Source organism: Podarcis muralis, chromosome 2 (genome assembly GCF_964188315.1).
Source record: "Podarcis muralis chromosome 2, rPodMur119.hap1.1, whole genome shotgun sequence".
Lineage (NCBI taxonomy): Eukaryota > Metazoa > Chordata > Lepidosauria > Squamata > Lacertidae > Podarcis > Podarcis muralis.
In genome coordinates this window covers 57,410,794-57,429,194 of record NC_135656.1, presented here as the reverse complement: position 1 = coordinate 57,429,194, position 18,401 = coordinate 57,410,794, and the positions used below count along the sequence as shown (strand labels likewise).

General features: G+C 43.4%; 2 protein-coding genes across 12 annotated transcripts in view; one reads left to right on the top strand and one right to left on the bottom strand.

The window, feature by feature from the left end:
* TCF7 (transcription factor 7) overlaps window positions 1-8,319 on the bottom strand; it is a 112,429-nt gene extending 104,110 nt beyond the window's left edge. For 5 of the 11 annotated variants that reach the window (XM_028718030.2, XM_028718032.2, XM_028718040.2 and 2 more), the window contains exons 1-3: window positions 7,524-8,318; window positions 7,258-7,324; window positions 6,253-6,359 (exon numbers count right to left, since the gene is read on the bottom strand). In XM_028718030.2, the coding sequence (XP_028573863.2) occupies window positions 6,253-6,359; window positions 7,258-7,324; window positions 7,524-7,808 (459 nt within the window). In that variant the 5' untranslated portion in view covers window positions 7,809-8,318. Of the gene's footprint in view, window positions 1-6,252; window positions 6,360-7,257; window positions 7,325-7,523 lie in introns of all 11 variants that reach the window. The other 6 variants (XR_003705227.2, XM_028718035.2, XM_028718038.2 and 3 more) reach the window with 2 other exon arrangements.
* Window positions 1-18,401, top strand: part of VDAC1 (voltage dependent anion channel 1) — a 376,203-nt gene that overhangs the window by 278,427 nt on the left and 79,375 nt on the right. The gene's annotated exons all lie outside the window — the stretch shown is intronic.

The following is an 18,401-nucleotide window of genomic DNA, read 5'->3' as shown; positions in this document are numbered from 1 at the left end:
AATGCCTTGAAGACAAGCCCTGATCCTCAGCACTTACACATATGTATACTGAAACAAACTAAAACCAGAGGCACTGCAACCGTCTCTCAGGTAGAAGCTTTCTAGTGGTGATGGGACAATGTTCTGACTTAAAGCTTGTCTCTCTATAGCCACGGAGTCTTCAGGCTCATTTAAGCCCTGAACCAAACCTGTTCAGCACTGGTTAAGTGCCTCACCATCACATCTAAACATATTTGGAAAGGCTGAAAACAAGCTATATGAAATAAGATCTAGAGAAGTGAACACTGGTGATACAGATGCGAAAAGAGGTAATGTCACAAGCAACAAAGAACATCACGGCTGCCGAGGAACAAAGAGCAGTGTTAGTAAGCTAGGCCCCAAATGGCACCTTAAACCTATGTTACGGTTGCCACATCAGAATGTTTATTAACCAGGGGGTTGGACTAGATGAGCCTTGAAGCACTTATAAGGTAGGATAAAATCTGCAAGATCTTCAGACTCATGGAAATAGTTAATGAATTTGGTAGCAGCTGAATGTAACTGGTATGCAAGAGTTTGCTTCTGACTTTTGAAGAAAACCCAATCCAATCCAATATAAATACAAAATAACACCAAAGTCCATGATAAAAAACCCATGTACAGCTACATGTTACCTTGCAATTTTACTTCTAATCTTTTGGGCATTAATAACTAATATTCCAACGGATAGAACAGTAAATTGATTTCAGTTTTTATGGCTACAGTTATAGACATTCTACGAGTTGGCAATCCATTTCCCACTTGGAGGTTTGCAAGGAGGACAGATCAACACATAAATTTTCTGTTGCTTCTTAATCTCTAGGGCATTTCTTTTGTGCTACAAAAGGCATTTGGGTTAACCTACCATCCCTGCTCGTCCAACCTAGCAGTTCGAAAGCACGTCAAGTGCAAGTAGATAAATAGGTACTGCTCCGGCGGGAAGGTAAACGGCCTTTCTGGTTCACCAGAAGCGGCTTAGTCATGCTGGCCACATGACCCAGAAGCTGTACGCCGGCTCCCTTGGCCAGTAAAGCGAGATGAGCAGTACCTCATCCCCAGAGTCGTCCGCGACTGGACCTAACGGTCAGGGATCCCTTTACCTTTACCTTACCGTACCTCTTATTTCTGTGGCTTACCTAAATAAGAAACAAGTGAGTCATTGTTTCTCTTAGTTTGCATGTCCAAAGAGGTGTTAAAATATGCCCAATTCCCAAATGAGCAATAAAACAAGTTTAAGAAACAGAGATGCTCAAGTCAATAAGCCTAACATCAGTCTACTTCTTCTGACTAGGAGTAGTATGATCAAGGCACTTTATCAAAGCCGCTAACAGATATCTGCAACTGTTAAAATCATCCTCTTGCATAGGGCTAAATGCATATCTTGTGCTTAAATGTGTTTTTTTAAAAAAAACACCTTTAAAAATTCTTTTTAAAAAGGAAACAAGTAATATTCCAAAAGAAACAATATACTGTTTAAACCAGTATGTATTGGGCTTCTGCTGTGCCAGAAATTTTGAAAAGCGGTATGGCACAGATCCCACAAAGAAGAACTAGACTCTGCTCTATCCGGTCCTGCTGTTGAAGGTTTCAGTAGTTAGCAATGTTTTAAGGCCAATGTCACATATTATGTGGAAGTGGTGAAGCAGAAAGTGCAAGTGATATTTCCACATAACATACAAGGGTGCTCTAAGAAACATCTGTATTTTCATCTATTTGTGTGCTCATGCCTGTACTTCTGTCCCATCAATCAGACCAACATTGAATCCTGCTCAGTAAAATGTACAGGTAATGAGACCTTCATTATCTCTTTTTGTAGCTTGTTTTTTTAATGTAAGTTTCCCCTTTCCTTGTTTTCCTTTTCTTTCTTTACACTACTTGTAATGAGGACAATGCTCCTATATTTCTAAAGCAAGCGGTTCTCTTGCTCATATTACTGTTCCAGTTTTCTATAGCTAGCAAAACAAACTTCCACGAACAGTCCAGTCCATTAGCTGTCAATCCCACTGTCCTTTGCTAGGATTGCAGCCTTATTTTTTTTCTATATTAACATTACCAGTGAACTAAAACTGCATGCTAAAGTTCCTTTAGATCATAATTTGTTGTTGTTAGTGCTATATTTTGCCAGCATTTTCACTGTGTGAATTTTTGGCCTGGTGTGAGAGGGACCTGTGAACCACTCAGTAATGGACCAAATATTAAATATATGACCCTGAAACACTCTCCTTGTAGTTAAAGAGACACATACCAAGGATCAATCAAAATAAAAATGAACTGGTAGCACTTTAACAAGCTATAAAAAGTTTTACTGCTTCATTGAGGCTTATTTCTTCTGTAGTTTTCATTTCTAAACTACCAATGTCCTGATATCCACTAAAATTAGCAACTGTTACCATTATATCCTTTGCACTTTTAAGCAAAATGTTCCTCTCTTTAAGGGTCACCTGTGATAGCAGGTTTTCCATTTAATTTTGACTTGTAAAACTTAACAAAACATTGCAAAGCTGGATCCTTCCCCCTTTTCTGTGTTTAGGAACTGGTACTATATTTCCCTTCCAGTTATTAGAAAATATTAAAAACGTTCTCTTTAAAACCAGACACTACCCTTCAGGAAATTCTAGCATTTCAGGTATGCCCAAGCCAGCACCTTTGCTTGCATGCAGTTACCCTAATACACAGAAGCCGGTCTAAATGTAGACTAGCTCCACAGTAAAAGCAAAAGGTTCTGGAGCATGAAAACCTGCACCATCCAGCACCAATGACTGCATGAGCAGAGCTCCTATAACTAGCTAGTGATCGGTGCTGTCATTTGTAGAGGTGCCAATCACTTGTTGTTGAGCATTAGCAAGGGGATAGTGAAGCAGCTTTTGGTCCCAGTCCAAACGCTGCTACCCACTGTAACAGGTGAGAAGCCGCATTCTTAGCTTGGAATGCCCTGAACACATCTTAGGCAGGCTTGCACGTGTACGTCTGCATCTCCGCACAGCAGCAGGATCCAGTTTCTGTTTCCAAGATGAGGCCCAGCATCTTTATGAACTGAGCCGCCCGAGCTTGTTTTCATTTCACGCAGATGCACATTTGCCAATTCTATTTCGGATACCATTTTGTTTTCAACTCCCATTATTTATTGTGGAAAGGGAGAGAACCACTCACATCTCCTGTGGGATTAAGTTAAACTGTCTAGTTACATTTGTAGCAGGCTAAGGAGAGAGAATGCTGTGATTTTCATTGACAGGCATTCCCCTTTGTTCTTAGAACTCACACTAGTAATTTTCTTTCTTTGTCTGGAATAAGATTCTTATTGCTAAATAGCAGCATTTACATTCTTTCATGGCAAAACTTACTTTGATCCTTGTTGGAAAGCAACTGTTTGAAACCCTTTTTACAAGAGGGAAAAAGTTTGTCCTTTTTGTTTTGTTTACAGTGCTATCTGCAAAACAAGTACCATAGAGCTTGAAAAGGTACAGAAAAAGGTAACCAAAATGATTAAGAAACTGGAGCAAGTTTCTCCAGGATGGAGAAGGAAGTCCCATTGAGTTGAATGGGGCTCACTCCCAACTAGGCAGGTACAGCACTGTGTTTAAGGTGTTTTCTTGGGGAGATGGGGGAGATTGCCAGAGACGTATTATAGAGGTTATGCATGGAGTGGAGACGGATAAATTGCTCTCTTATTTTATAACATAACCAGGACCTTGCTTCCACAAGAATGGCTACTGGCCAAGATAGGAAATCAGGAAGTGATGGTCTGGTGACAGCTGCCAGTCATGAAAACAAAATGAAGACTGGAACAGGCAGCACACCAGTTATTGATGGGAACAACCAATGGGGAGAGACTATTCCCTTCTTGCCCTGCTTGTACACTTCCTGGAGACATCTCCCATTTGTCAAGAAAAATGTCTGAATCTAGCAAGATCTTGCATTCGGCCTGAGATGTATCATGGGTTTCACCCAATCATTTTTCTCTTTCTGTGGGAAAGTCACTTCAGGTACATTTTCTACCACCAAGACTTGGGACCATTTCCTCACAACTACCTAGAATTCTACTAGAATTCTTCCTTCATACACTGAAAGCATTGTTTCATCTAAACTACTGCTGAATAGAAACCCACAAACACACACAGCTATCTCAGGCATCAGCTGTCTAAGAAACTGGCCTGCCCATTGTAAGTTCAATATCAGACAGTGCTGATTGTACGCTCAACTAAACCCAAACAAGTTTACCGACCTAATGGAAAGCAATTGTTTCCCGACTTGGCTATTATAAGAGATGAGTATGTAGAGTCCCATGACTATACAGCTAGACACTTGGCCTCTGGGGGCTGTAAGCAATAGAAAGAGGGGGTAGGGAGCAAAACAGCAACACAATCCAATGCCTGCTCTCATCCTCCAAATGCAATCAAGTTTTATTTCAAAAGTAAAAAAAAGTTTATAGTGCAAACTACATTTATAGTGCAATCTTGAGACAGATCTGCTTAGAAGTCCCATTTTCAGAAATGAAACTTATTCTCAAGTAGGAACACCAGAAGCTGCTTTATATGGGATCAGACCAATGGTCCAGCTCAGACAGACTGGAAGCAGCTCTCCAAGATTCCAGGCAGGACTCTCTCTCAGCCCTACTGAACCTGGCATTTTCTGCTTGCAAAGCTGAGGGCTACAGCCCCCCCCCCCAGCAAACTTGTAGAAACTTGTGGCCGTACGTCAGTAGGAAGCCCCACTGAACCCAATGGGATATACTTCCAATCATACATACATAGGTGCATACTGCAGGTCACAGTACTGTCAATCCCAGTCTTAAACATAATGTTTTTAAGTAAGCTCAACTGAAAGCTGGCGTGTGTAAAAGGAGATCGTATTGATTGTCACACAAGAGGCTTATAAAGTACTTGAAGCAACATGACGAAAACAAGGCAGGAAAACAGACAAATATTTATTCAACTGATCTTTACCTTTACAAAAGAAAAAAAGTGAAACTAAAAATAATATTAACTGCAACCGCCTTCCTGCAGTCAAGATGCTCAAAACATGCCAATCCCAAACACATCTCTGTCGAACAGAGTCCCTCTGCCATTTATAGTACCTACTTCCAAATGAGTAGGCATAAGTTCACAGCCTAATACTTGCAATATTTTAAATTATTTGAAAGGATGCACATAAGAGCCAAATACTGACATACTGCTAGGATTGTTTCCCAGCACACCAAAAGCATCACCACTTCATATAGCACTGGTTTATTTAGTCTGACTTTTTCTGCATATAAATTATTGCAAGTCCTAAATTTAACAAAATAATTTTCAGTGAATTTTCAGTGAATACTAAAGAAAAAGAGACAGACAAACATGTAGGGACTCTATTGTCATATTTTAGCCACTATCCATAGCAGAGTTCATATATATATATATATATATATATATATATATATATATATATATGTGTGTGTGTGTGTGTGTGTGTATGTATGTATGTATTTAGGCAGGTCTTGCTCTCATTTGTACCAGTATCCATCTGGTTCCAGTCTACTGATGGTTAGGTACTGTAGTCTCAGCTTTGCTAGTATGAGAAAAATGTAGCTTTAAGAGTAATTGTTTATTTGTTAAAAAGCAAACAAACTGATTTGTTACAAGGTATGCGGAGTACAGTGCACTTAAACGAAGGGTTCCTACATCATGCATCTGTATGCAAACACGGAAAGTCTGTCTGTCACTAGATCCTTCAGTACGAAAACTTCCTTCCAACAAAATGTTTGCCTCCTTGCAATAATCTCAGAACTAATTTACTTGTGCAAAGAGAATAGGGGGAAATAAAAGTGACAACTAAGGCAGTACTCCTAGACACAAGGCAGCAGCTCCCATTGAATCAAGTAGATTCACTGTAATACCTCTGAATGTACATTGCTCCAGTCTCTATACCCATGCATGCATTCATGAATGAAAACTCCAGTCCTAAATATATTTACAAAGAAGTCACATTGATTTGAGAAAGACTCAGTTCTAGAGTTTACTTGGATTAAAACTTAATGGAAAGAAAAATCTGGAATTTCCATAGGTTGTTAAAAACCATATATATTCAAGAACCAGGTTATCACTTTTAATTAGGCCATTCTTGTGTGTTCTTTTTTATCATTTTCTATACTAAAAAAAGCATAAGATATAGGGACTAAGACTGTTATCACTACTGTATTCTAATGTAAGCATAACAATGCAAAGTATTAGAAAACTTTACAAAACGAAGAGAACTCACCAAAGGTGACATAGATCCATTTGGCAGGTAAGCATCTGAGAGCATTAGGAAAGGGTATCCAGAGTAAGACGATCCTTTATACATCCCTGGGTCCTGATGTTTTAAGCCTGTTAAAATAAAAGTTTAACTTTGTCTTACAACCAATTCCCACTCCATTCACTCCATTCATACTTGCCTTATGACAAGAAGCACCACTGCATCTCTATGTAACTGCATGTTTTAAAACAACAACTATCCTTTGATTATGTGCACCTTTGCAGAATCACTCCTCCACCTGAAGTTCATTTCCCCTTTGCTAGCACACATCAACCCAAAATCCTGACTTCTTTGGTAGCGACAGAAACAAAACAAAAAGTCACAAATAATCTGAATAACAAGCTTGATGTCAAAGTTATCACCGCCTTCCACCTTGCCTGATCTGACAATAAAGGAGCAGCAGGTTTCCCAGAGTTTTGATGAAAGGGGAAAGAGATGTGTATCCCTCAATCTGTTACCAAGCTCTGTTCCAGGTATTTGTACCAGGTCTGCCCCTCCTCCAGGAGGTCCTCAGACAATCCAGGTACTCCAGACCCAGAGGTGATCAGTTTGAGAGACACAGACTTGGATCAGGAGTGCTCAGACGGACCTCTGCTTGCCTCCCTCCCCAGTCTGCCTTGGGTTCCTCCATCCCTGGTATTACATATATTAATCATATTTCAGTTATGAGCAAGTTGGGGGTGGCAGGGTGGGGGTGGGGAGGAGATTGTTACTTATTAAGTTTCAATGGCTTGTGCTGTTTGGTAGCGTAGCAGCGTAGCAGCTAAGGGCTTCAACTACCAAATCAAAGTCCCTCCCTCCCTTGATTTTATTTTTTTTGCTGCTTTGATTTAACAGAAAGATGGTTTTTCTCCTGCCGCCAACTCCCCCACCTCCTCCCACGCTCCCCATCCTCTCCTGAGTTCAGCATGTGAAAAGGGGAGAGAGAGAGAGAAAGAAAAGGCAGAATGAATGGATTCCGAAACTGACCATCCTCCATGTGATCCGGGAGTTTCTCCTGATAGACCCTCTGAGGATCCTGCAAGCGCCTGATGGCCTGTGTGGAAAGGAAAAAGAGAAGGGTGATCAGAGTTGGATGGAAACAATTTTTTAAATAAAGTTATATATATATATTGATTAAATATTGCTTATTCCCCCTGCTTATAGCTCGTTGTAATAACCAGGGGGAATGAAAAGGTGGCGGAGGGGCAGAAAGCCCTTTGTGATGCGGAGTGGCGAGCGGCTCCCTCTCTCACCTCGGAATGGGCTACTGCTGTTGTCGCCACTGTGGCCGCGGCGTTAGAAGTCTGGCTGCTGGTGGTGCTGCTGCTACCGGTGCCGCCGCCGCCGCCGCCTCCTTCCCCGCCGCCGCCGCCGGTGCTTTCGGACTCATTCACCAGCGATGACTTGAGGTCAGCCAGATCCCCCTCGGTGAAGACGTTGGCCTGGATCTTCTCCTCTTGCTCGCCTTCGTCCTTAAAGGCGAGCATCTCGTCATTGGCTCCCAAGTCATCGCCTCCGCCGCTGTTGAGCTGGGGCATTTTGTCTCTCCTTCTTTCCCACCCCCCCAGCCCGAGCCACGCCACCAACAAGCGAACTTCTTGGTCGGTGAAGGCGACTGGGGGATTTACAGATATATATTAAAGGCCGGGCGTGGAGAGGAGGAGGGGACGCTTTGAAATACAGCTACTGGTCTCTGCGCCCCTCGAGGAGAGCAGCCCTCTCTCCTTACTTTTAAGGGAATCTGCCGGCAACTCGAGGGGAGACCGAGACAATCGGAGGGATTAAAGCAGCGACCAGCCCGCACCTCCTCCTCCTCTTCTCCCCGTGTCTGCTTCGTCCCTCCCTCCCAGCCCCAGGAAAGTTTGACTAAGTAGCAGCAGCCAGCCCTGCCTGGGCGAGAAACCGGCGACGGCAGCGCCAGAGGCTTCTGCTGGGAAAGGCACGGAGCGCCCGAGAGAGTGAGCGCTCGTAAGTGCGCGAGCCAGGGAGAGAGCCCCAGAGAGCCCCAGCCAAAGGCTTTCGACATCAAAGCAGCCGCCGGGTGATTGACAGCGGCGGGGAGGGGTTGGCGAGGCTCTGTTCCTCGCGACGCGCTCTGGCCTTAAAGAGACAGCGCCCGTCTCCTCTTGCAAGCCCGCTCCGGGAGAGATGCCCCATTACGGGCATGCAAAGCCCGCCTCACTTCTAGGGTGGGGGGGGGGCAGGAAGAAGGTGCCGCTTCCCAAATGCTACAGCAGCAGCAGAAAGGCAGCAAAAGAGGCATTTTTTGTGTTCTAATGAAGCGCCCATCGCCATATCTATACATACACAAACAAACACACGTGTGCGCTTTCTCCAAATTTTCTGTGGAACAGGTCCCATTGACCTCAGTGGGAGTTAACTTCTGAATAAAGATGCAGGTTGGATCTGATGAAATCAGTCGAAATGAAACCCCTGTGATAGGGCAAGTCATCAATCAAATGAAAGGGGGCGGGGCTGCACAATTTCTCGCTAGTTGCCGATACCGACCCTTTTAATATGGCAGTACTGTAATGATAGAAATTGCCCCGTGCAAGCTAATGGCAATGCTTATCATCATCACCATCATTAAGAACCATATATAGTATAAATCGGATTTCCCCCTTCCGGTCGCTTCGGATTCCCATCGAACTCAATGCTTCAATATTTCAAACTTTCATGTTTATTAAGGCTGCAATCCTAAACACACTGCCAAGGGAACAAGCCGCATTGAACTGCGAAGGATGTACCGTACTTCTGAAAAAATGAGCATTGCGCTGCAAGGCTGTGATCCTAACCCCACGTGAATTCAATAGGACTTACTTTCTGAGTAGACATGGTTAGGATTGCGCTGTGACTTGGGCGTAACCTCCATTGCCCCCTCTCCAGCTTTACTTCCAAGTAGTCAGACACAAGATGTCCCGGTTTGCGGGTTCTTTGGATTGAAATCAGGTCCTTTAGACTAATATTCACAAAAAGTGCACCGATCCTCTCAGGAAACCACACCTGTCTTGCCAACAGATCCTAAAGCACAAGCACAGTACTTGGAAGTCAAATTCCTTCTAAAGGCACAATATTTCATACAGGTGTGAGCAGGACTGCAGCCTCATTTGTCTTTACTATGTTGCATTTTATTTCCCTAATGAAGAATCAGAACTTTTTTTTTAATTAAACGGGTTTTTAAGATTAAACACAAAACAACATGCAATCTCAACATAGGGATTTGATTAAGGAGGCTTCCGATTCCACCCCCCCCAGCCAAGCCTGCAATCCTATGCACATTTTTTCTTTTTCTTCTACTTCTTTTTGTTTTTTTTAAATGCACATTTTTTCTTGTAGATTGGAACCAAGTGGGACTTAGTTCCATGCTCTGGACGTGTCCCAGTCACGGCTCCCTTGCCCCTCTCTCTCCCCCCACCAACTTTTCTTTTGCTGATTTCCTTAGGACTTGCCGAATCTCGACCCATTTTGCACTGATTTATTTTTATTTTTAATGAAGGCCAATTTCCTTGATGCCTTGTGGAACTTCTTCACTACTCCAGAAATTCCACTGGCATCAGGAATAATCTCGACAATATTTCAGTTCCCCAAAACCCTCTCTGAGGAGCAGGTTTCCAAAAGATCACCAGATTGGACGACATGGGGTGGCCTGGCGCCATCTTTATTTTTAAGCGCGAGCCAAGCAGCTTCTTTCTTCCGTGGCCTTTGGCCCCTTAGTCTGATTGGCTTTAGGGAATTGTGGCCTTTCAGTGGGGCGGGACTGTATTTTATACAGTCTATATACAGCTTACAATATTATAGTTGCGTTGGTTTCGTTGGTTTTTCCTGTTACACTCGGTTTTGGTTTGTTTTTTTAAGCCACTTTGGGCCACTCCCCCCCCCCGAGAAATAGTAATTGAACTTACTGGGATTTACTTGTGAGTAGGCATGCGTAGGATTGCACTGTTACGCTCGCGCGATTCCCTTCCAAAATACAGACGTTAACGCTGAATTTCAACATATTATGGGTTTCCCCATTTGCCTGGAGGGTGGGGAAACGTGAAGTTAAACCTATGTTCTTTGCCAGAGTTTCCAAAATACCAGACGCTCCAGTTTGGGGAGTTATTAGGAGATGTGGGGGGTGGGGGCACCAAATGTTTTGGTAGTTTTGAAGAGAAATAGTTTCTTCTAGATCATTTCTGTATCAGACATTCCTGTAGGCAGGAAGGCTTTCAAGCAGCAGCGAATGCAAATCTCTCTCTCTCACTCAGAGGCTGGGTAGGGCCGCGCTGAGCCTTGCAGATCTTCCGTCTCCGGTTTGAATGGCTCCACGCAAATGGGTCTTTCTAACACGCAACATAGCACGTAATTGTCAGTTTCAACACCTCAATTACCTCCAGCACCTCCGCTCTGTGAAAAGGTCGTGCTCAGCTGTGGAAAAGGAATTTCAGAAATAAAAGTTCCGAAATAAAACAAAACCATTATATCGAAATTCTTTTCAGGGCTTCTTTTTGGGGCGGGGTGGTGTGGAGATGAAGAAGGGGTAGACTTTCTGTCGGATTAATGATTTATCCGAAGGAAACATTTAAAAGGGGGTAAGCGAAGGCGAGTTCAGGTTTTTGGAGGCAGCTGAGCTTGATCTCTGTGGGGCAGAAAAAATCGTGGCCCTTTTGCTTGGACTTCTGGCGAGGTTGTCTCCAACGTGTGTCTCGTCCAGAAGAAGCACGTTAAAGAAACATTTTTTTGCACGTTAAACAGGACTAATCCGCATCCCGTTTGGAAAAGTCCTCGCTGTTTCACATACTGTAGTTCGGTTTGCAGTCAAAAGGAAGCGAGATGGGAGAATTAAAAAAAATTGCTACTTCTCTCCCTCCTCGTTTTCAGACGATTCTCTTGGTTTGTGTGTGTGCGGGGGAGTCGTCTGAGATTTACAGCCCTCCCAAATGGAGATAAAACCTTGGCAATGAGTTGGAAACCTGTTGTAATCTGTGATCCAGGAAACAAAGAGGCTCATTAATGCAGAGTCTTTGGTGAGCCTTTGATGTTAGCTAGCATAGCATTCACTCTCAGTTCCATTTGCATTTAAACATTCATAAACATCATCTCTGCTTCCTTTGCCTTAAGCAATTTAGGAGTAAAGTATAGCTTCTATTTAAAGAAACCCACTGTGGTGAGGCTTAGAATACAAATATCACATAATCTTCCAACAGAGCAAATATTTTATCCAGCACATTACTAGTGGACACAGATCTAATAGACTGAAGACCCCAAGTAACATAGATAAAGCCAGTTTATATTCAAGGGGAGACAAAGGGAAAAGGAACTTGAATAATCCATTTCAGTAATAATGATACTACGGTGGTACTACTACTACTACTACTAATAATAATATCAGCACAGGCATTTTGAGGGACTTCAAGCAAAAACATGGAAGTTATAAGTTTTAAAAGTAGTCCTAAAACTGAGCACCTATCATTAATCTGCCCCCTCCCCCTGCATGCCTCTGCAAAGTGGCTCTTGAATTACAAAATGTTTATACCGACTCCAGGCACATATTTGGCAAGCAAAAAAATGAAAATAAAAACAAGCATCTAAGAAAGCTTTAATTCCCAAATCACTTGGCTTCAAAGAGAAGGCTGAGGATGCATCATAATCACAGAAGGTGTCTTGAAAGTTTTGAGAAAGTTAAAGCTGGACAGTCATATGTGCCCCACAAAACAAAAACAAAAAACCCCAGTTTCTGGCAGCCAAAGAAGCAGCTTGGGGAATGGGAGGAGAGAGTAGGAGTGAAGAATGTGCAGGTTCAATTAGGAAGCAGTAAAAAAACCAACAGCACACAATGTGCACTAAACTGTAATGTGCCCATAGTGTAAGACATGGAAGAGACAGGATCAATGCTGGAAACACACAGCACTGGAGCCTCACCCCCTGCACAAGTGTCCGAATGCTTAGGGTGATTCTGCAGTCAACAGTGCAATCCTAAACTTGTTTTTTTGGAAGTAAATCCCAAGATTCCAAGCTTAGGTGAAACACACTGAGTTTTACTCTTGAGTAAACTTCTGCTCAATGACTTGACCTCTATTATGTACAGTGCAGCTAGATTGCTATGTTATGAAGGGTGGGCATGTGGCAAGGTTGGGAATTAAGAAACTGGAACAATAAAGGTTTTCCATTTTATTTGTCTGGATTCTCAACACAGTGTGCTAGTTTGAACAAATGCAGCAGCATCCTTGAGAGCTGCTTCTCTTGTTAATGAATTAATTGCATGGGAGTGATCCACTCCCATGCAGGTTTCCCCGCATAAAAACAAACAAACAAATGTAATGCAGGAAAGCAATGTAACATGAATGCCTTGTTGACACCCGTGGAGCTGTTTTAGAGCAATGGATTTGTGGATTACCCCATAATCAAAATGGTCTTACTGCACAGTCTTATGCATGTCTATTCAGCAGTAAGTCCCACTGAGTTCAATGGGGCTTACTCCCAGGTAAACTGCAATCAGATTACAGCAAAGGTGGGGAAGCTGTGACCCTTCAGATGTTGCTGGTTGGGGCTGATGCAAGCTGGAGTTCAGCAACATCTGGAGAGCCAAAGGGTCCCCATCCCAGGATTACAGCCTTAATATCCAAATTTGGAATAACATAAGCATGGGATTTAAATCACTTTACCAGAATCAATCCTTTAGACACGAAACATATAATGTTAATTAATGTCTAACGTGCATAGTCCAAAATAAAAATGGTTACACTTGGGGAAAAAAGAAAAAAGAAAAACCAACTCTTGGATATCTTATTGGAGCAACATCAAAGTAAAACAAGGAGCTTGGAGCATTTGTCAGATCATATCTGCATGGAACGTCAGAGGCTGATTTGTATTATTTGTATGGAAAAAGTCCCAAAGAACCAGTTTGGCACTAAATATCTTCATTACATTGTCTGACTTGCATAGGTGATTTAAATAAATCTAGCTTTTCCACTTTAATAATTTGGAGACTATGCTGCCAACTATGAATTTAAACAAAACAAAACAATTTCTGATGTCTTTGTTCCTCTGGCATGGCTTATCTCCTTCTTCTTCCTCAAACATTAAAAAGAGGACAGCTGTTGCTGGATATGCTTGAGAGTGACCGACTACTTGTCTCGTAACATTTTGACTGTAAATGGTGCTCGGAGAACCAAAATAAGTAAGGCAAATTCTTTTCTTCTTTAACTAAGCAGTTTTGCTGATACTGGGAGTCTCTGTAATTTTCTGGTCTGCACCATTATTTACCCCGTTAGGCGTGGGAAATCTGGAACCATTTAGATGGCATTTATAAGAGAACAAGCATGTGTGCATCAGTGAAGGTATCAGGGTGGTGAGTTTAAGATAAAGAAGGCAGGTGGCAAAGAAATATTGATGCTGATCCACAGCACTACAGTGTGAAATTGATGCAACACCCACTTTCATGTCAGTGCAGACAGCCTCACATTGGGAAATCCTGGACATACCTGGAAGGTGGGGTATTGTTTTCAGTTCCATTCAACCCATTATGTGAATCAGGGAAAATGGGGTGCTGAGATGCTTTGTCCATCTGCTTCAGTAGTGTCTGCTCTGGCTGGTAGCAGCTCTTCAGGATCTCAAGAAAGAAAGATTTTCACATCGCTTGCTTCCTAATCCTTTGATCAGGACCTGTCATGGATTGAACCTTGAACCCTTTGCCACTGACCTACGGCCCTTCCCTTCTACATGGGGCTTGGTATGGGTGTAGAAATGCTTTTGTGTGTGTGCTGATTTCCAAGTGCATACAGCCTGGGAGCATAGCCTGCCAAACATATTTTCAATTAGGAACTGATGTTGCTGTATAGACCCATGAACCAGGAGCAGAGAACCAATGGCTATCTAGTGGTTGTTGGACTAAAGCTCCCATCATGCCTGACCATTGGCCATGCTGGCAAGGGCTGGTGGGAACGGGTGTCCAGATGAGGGCCACTGAATCCCACTCCCTGCCATTTCTGTTTACTGTAAGCCACTTTTGAGTTTATTTTATACAGAAAGGTTTGTGGCTTCCCAAAAGTATGTGGTTGGCTACTGTGGGATGAAGAATGCTGGACGAAATGGACCTTCACTCTGATCTAGCAGGATTCTCTCCCTAGCCAAGCAAGTTTTTTCCCCTGCTGGAATAACTTAACTAAGGCTGTGTACAGTGTACACACATTATACCTTAAAGCATGTTCAAAACACATTCTTTGCCACGAAGAATGAAGGGCACAGTAGTTTACCCCCCACAGCATTGCAATTCCCAGCTACCCTTAACAAACTGTGGTGCCCAGAGTCCTTTGAGGGGAAGAAAGTGCTTCAAATGTGGCCGGAATCCATGCAAAGTGCTCCTGATCATGTGCTGGTTCAAGGCATTTTAGCGGATTGAGCATTACAGTGGTACCTCAGGAGGTGATATAGAATGTTCAGTCTTTGGCACCAACCTCCTGGTGATGGCAGAACTTGTATCTGATTTTAAACAGAGTTTGCAGGATTCCATACTTGTAAAGCAAAAGATGAGGACAGCAGTGCAGCCAAGAGAAGCTGTTGCAGCATCAGCAGGAGGTCTGGAGAAGAAGAAGATGAAAACAACGACCAGGAAGGTTCCAAATGGAGACATTGCTGCTGGGACTCCTGCTTATTTGAAATGCCTCTGATGGGCTTTCCCTATAGAGATGGCCTGCATTATCCTTGTACTAGTCTGCCCTGGCAAAGCTAACGTGAAGGAGGTGAAGTTCCAAGATGCGTTTTGGTCTGTACCAAATAGCTCCTACTTATAGGGCTACTTTTGCCCTATGTCTGGCAAACATCCTTTGGCAGGTAAAAATCATTCCACTTTCTGAGAATGTACATGGTGTTCGTTCCCTCAGTTATAACCTAGACTCTTACCTTGAATCAGGGGGAGCATGTTGTGGCACCAGAAAAACGGGGTGAACACAAGGAGCAAAGTATAATTCCAGGTGGCTAAGTTGTGTCCCACAACTGAAAGAAATGTAACAGCATATGCAAATAGCAGGACTCCAGCAATGCTTGTTTGTGGGGGATTGCCTGAACTCCTGTCCCTTTCTGGTTAGCACACCCATGCCTGAGTTCTCTTGGGGTGGACCTTCCCTGTAGAAATGGTTTCCCCCCCAAGAGACCAAGTTATGTCTCTGTCACCAACATGCACACTCTTTTGGTGTCGATCAAGGGGAGTCAGGAGAGATCAAACATGCTGCTCCCTGGTGGATTGGGCACCAGGGCTCTTTCTCCCATTCCCAGTAGAGCGCCTTTGAAGTACAAACTTTTAAATATGCTCTTTTCGGCAAACTAATAAACAACTTTAAGCATTTGCTGAGGAAGACATGTGTTTGTCCTGCATGCTATTCCTGCATGCTGTTTTCCACGACTGCCTCTGGTTGCAACCTAAGTCCTGGTGGACGTTTTAGTCTCCAGGAGGAGCAGAGGAAGGGAGTCAAATGGGGAAGAGAACTAAAAATGGGAGAGACACAGCAGGACTGGGTCTGTGAAGAGAAGGGCCTGGCTGGAAAAGCGCAATGGATGGTGGAAGAAGCACATAGACTGGGGCGTGGGCAGCCCTGCCAGGAGGGCCAACTGGTCTAGTGCAGGCGTGGAAAGTCTCTTTCAGAAAAGGACCACGTTTCCTTGTGGACAGTCTGAGAGCTGCATGATAGTGTCGGACAAGGCTAGAAAAGGGAAGAAGAGGTCAAGACAACAGGTCCTAGCCAGAGGTTTCTATATACACATTGCCCTCTTTTAGCCTACATTAAAACCCCACTCCCCCTTTCAAACTCAGCTCCCCTATTTATTTATTTTTTGAAGTTTCAACAGGATTGGAATATCACAACTTTTGATTATCATTATTATCTACTTCTATTGTGCATTTTGTTTAAGGAAACACCCTCAAAAATCTCTGGATGCCCCTTGTTTGTGGGCCCCACTGGTTGAGAAACACTGCGCTATCCAGCAAGCAAGAGAGATTATTACAGTCACGAACATATTCCACCTAGACAAAGGCAATTGGATGGGGGCAGGGTGGTCTCTGTTATGGGTGAGGCTCAAGGAGGCAAGGATATTGCCTGGGTAGGGGTGTTCCTTGGGGAGAGTCCCAGAGGCTGCATGAAAGGCCACATTCCCTGTGTCTAATAGGCATTGTTCTGTCAACACCTACTTTGTGTCTCCACCTCCTGGTCTAGTGCCATTCTTCTTCACAACATTCTTTTAAGGTAGGTCAACATTTTTATCTAAGTAGTGAAAATATGCATGGAAGCTGAGAGGAGTGACTTGCCTAAGGGTTCATAGCAGGGGCAAGATACGAACTCTGGACTTTTAAGTTCATCCTTCAGTTATTCAGCTACTACATTACAATCCTAGGCTCACAAAACCCCCGAGAGAGGGAAGGGAACGTAAGTGTTTCTTGTGGATGAGGCTCTCACAGTGGAAAGGGGAAAAGAACTGCCTGCGAGAAAAGAGTAACGTAAAACTCTGGCCTCTGCAAATCTATGCATTTAGCAGGGCATAGACTTCTAACCTGGGGAAAGTGTGATTCAACATTTCCAGAAGAGGAGTCTGAAAAGCAAAATGCTAAGGACGGTTTATTTATTTGATCTGCTCAGAACAGATGCATCTAACTAGGGTGTGACTATATATGCTTGTAGTCGTTTATGAAATGGCAAAATGGGTTTTAAAGAAAATGGATGAAGCTGTAAAGATCCACATTTACAGAGAGACCCTGGAGACACTGCTTGCAAAAGCAATTGTTTTAATACCACTCAAAACAGGGCTTTTAAAGCTACATGCTCGGACTGCATGTTGCTCCAAAAAGTGTTGTATGTGTGCAGACATCTGTTGCTGGCAAATGAGCAGATCCAGGGCTGCTTGCCAGCTCGCCTTTTTTTGAAAGGGGAAAAAGGAGACTTGCAGTGTTAAATACATGTGTCATCACTGGGCTTCTCTCCCCGCCCGCCCCATCACAAAATCTAAATTGTCCTCTTGTGCAATCATATTAAAATGTGGGGTTTTTTTTTTGGGGGGGGGGGGAGGTAACCTCATAGCCCAGTAACGTTTATTTGAAATTGACTTCCAAGTCTTGCTGTGTATGTCACAAACAACACACAATCAAATATTCATAGCGGCAAGAGGGTTTCTCCACCAGTTATCAAGAGCAGTAAAGTGGGATTGAGTTGCAACAGCACCTCTGGCATACAGCAGTGAATTATGTTGTTGTTTTAAATCAGAAATTCTATTCAGAGGAATTGGCTGTAGACAATTCATTGGGCATTGTTCTACTGACTCTTTAGCAGCCAGGTTGCTGCTGGTGCTGGGGGGGGGTGCGACTGACTCCCTGCATCTCACAGACGGCCTTGAAGACAATGTGGATGCTGTTCCCCACTCCCTCTCCCACAAGTGATCCGGTTTTGGATATAATACTCCACACAGTTCTTAAGAGACTGTCTAGGAACCTCTTCCATGTAATGCGTACTTTGAGCCTTGCGTACTAAGCGGAAAGTTCCCAGTTCAAGACTTGTTGTGGGAGGCGGAGGTTTGAACTTTAATGATGAGGTGTCCATAATTGCAATGCTTTTTGTGTGATGATTGCAATGCTTTTCCTATATAGCAAGAATGAAGAACCTGGGGCCCTCCAGATGTTGTAGGGCTACAACTCCTACCACCTCAGACCATTGGCAATGCTGACTGAGGATGATAGGCGCTGGAGTCCAACAACATCTGCAGGGCCAGAGGTCGTCTATCCCTGATATATAAGGTCCCAGATTCAGTTCACACTTCAGCTAAAGGATCTCAGGTAGAAAGCACTGGGGAGGTGTGCTATTAGTCACAATAGCACAAGGCTAGCCAATGTGGTGCCCTCCAGATGTTTAGAATTACAGCTGCCATCAGCCTCAGCCAGCAAGGTCAGTTGCTGAGGATGAATGGAGTTATAGTCCAGAGCACACAAAGTCAGCAATCCCTACTGTATGGCAACATCCGATGTTCATCACAGCCATGGATGGACAGCTCTGTGAATCAGCTTCTGCACAATAGCCATAATGTGTAAGTCTCAGCTTTTATTTCAGTGATTAAGAGTGGAATGAAGGTAGACAAGGTAATACCTTTTGTTGCTGCTGGTGTTCAGTTAATTA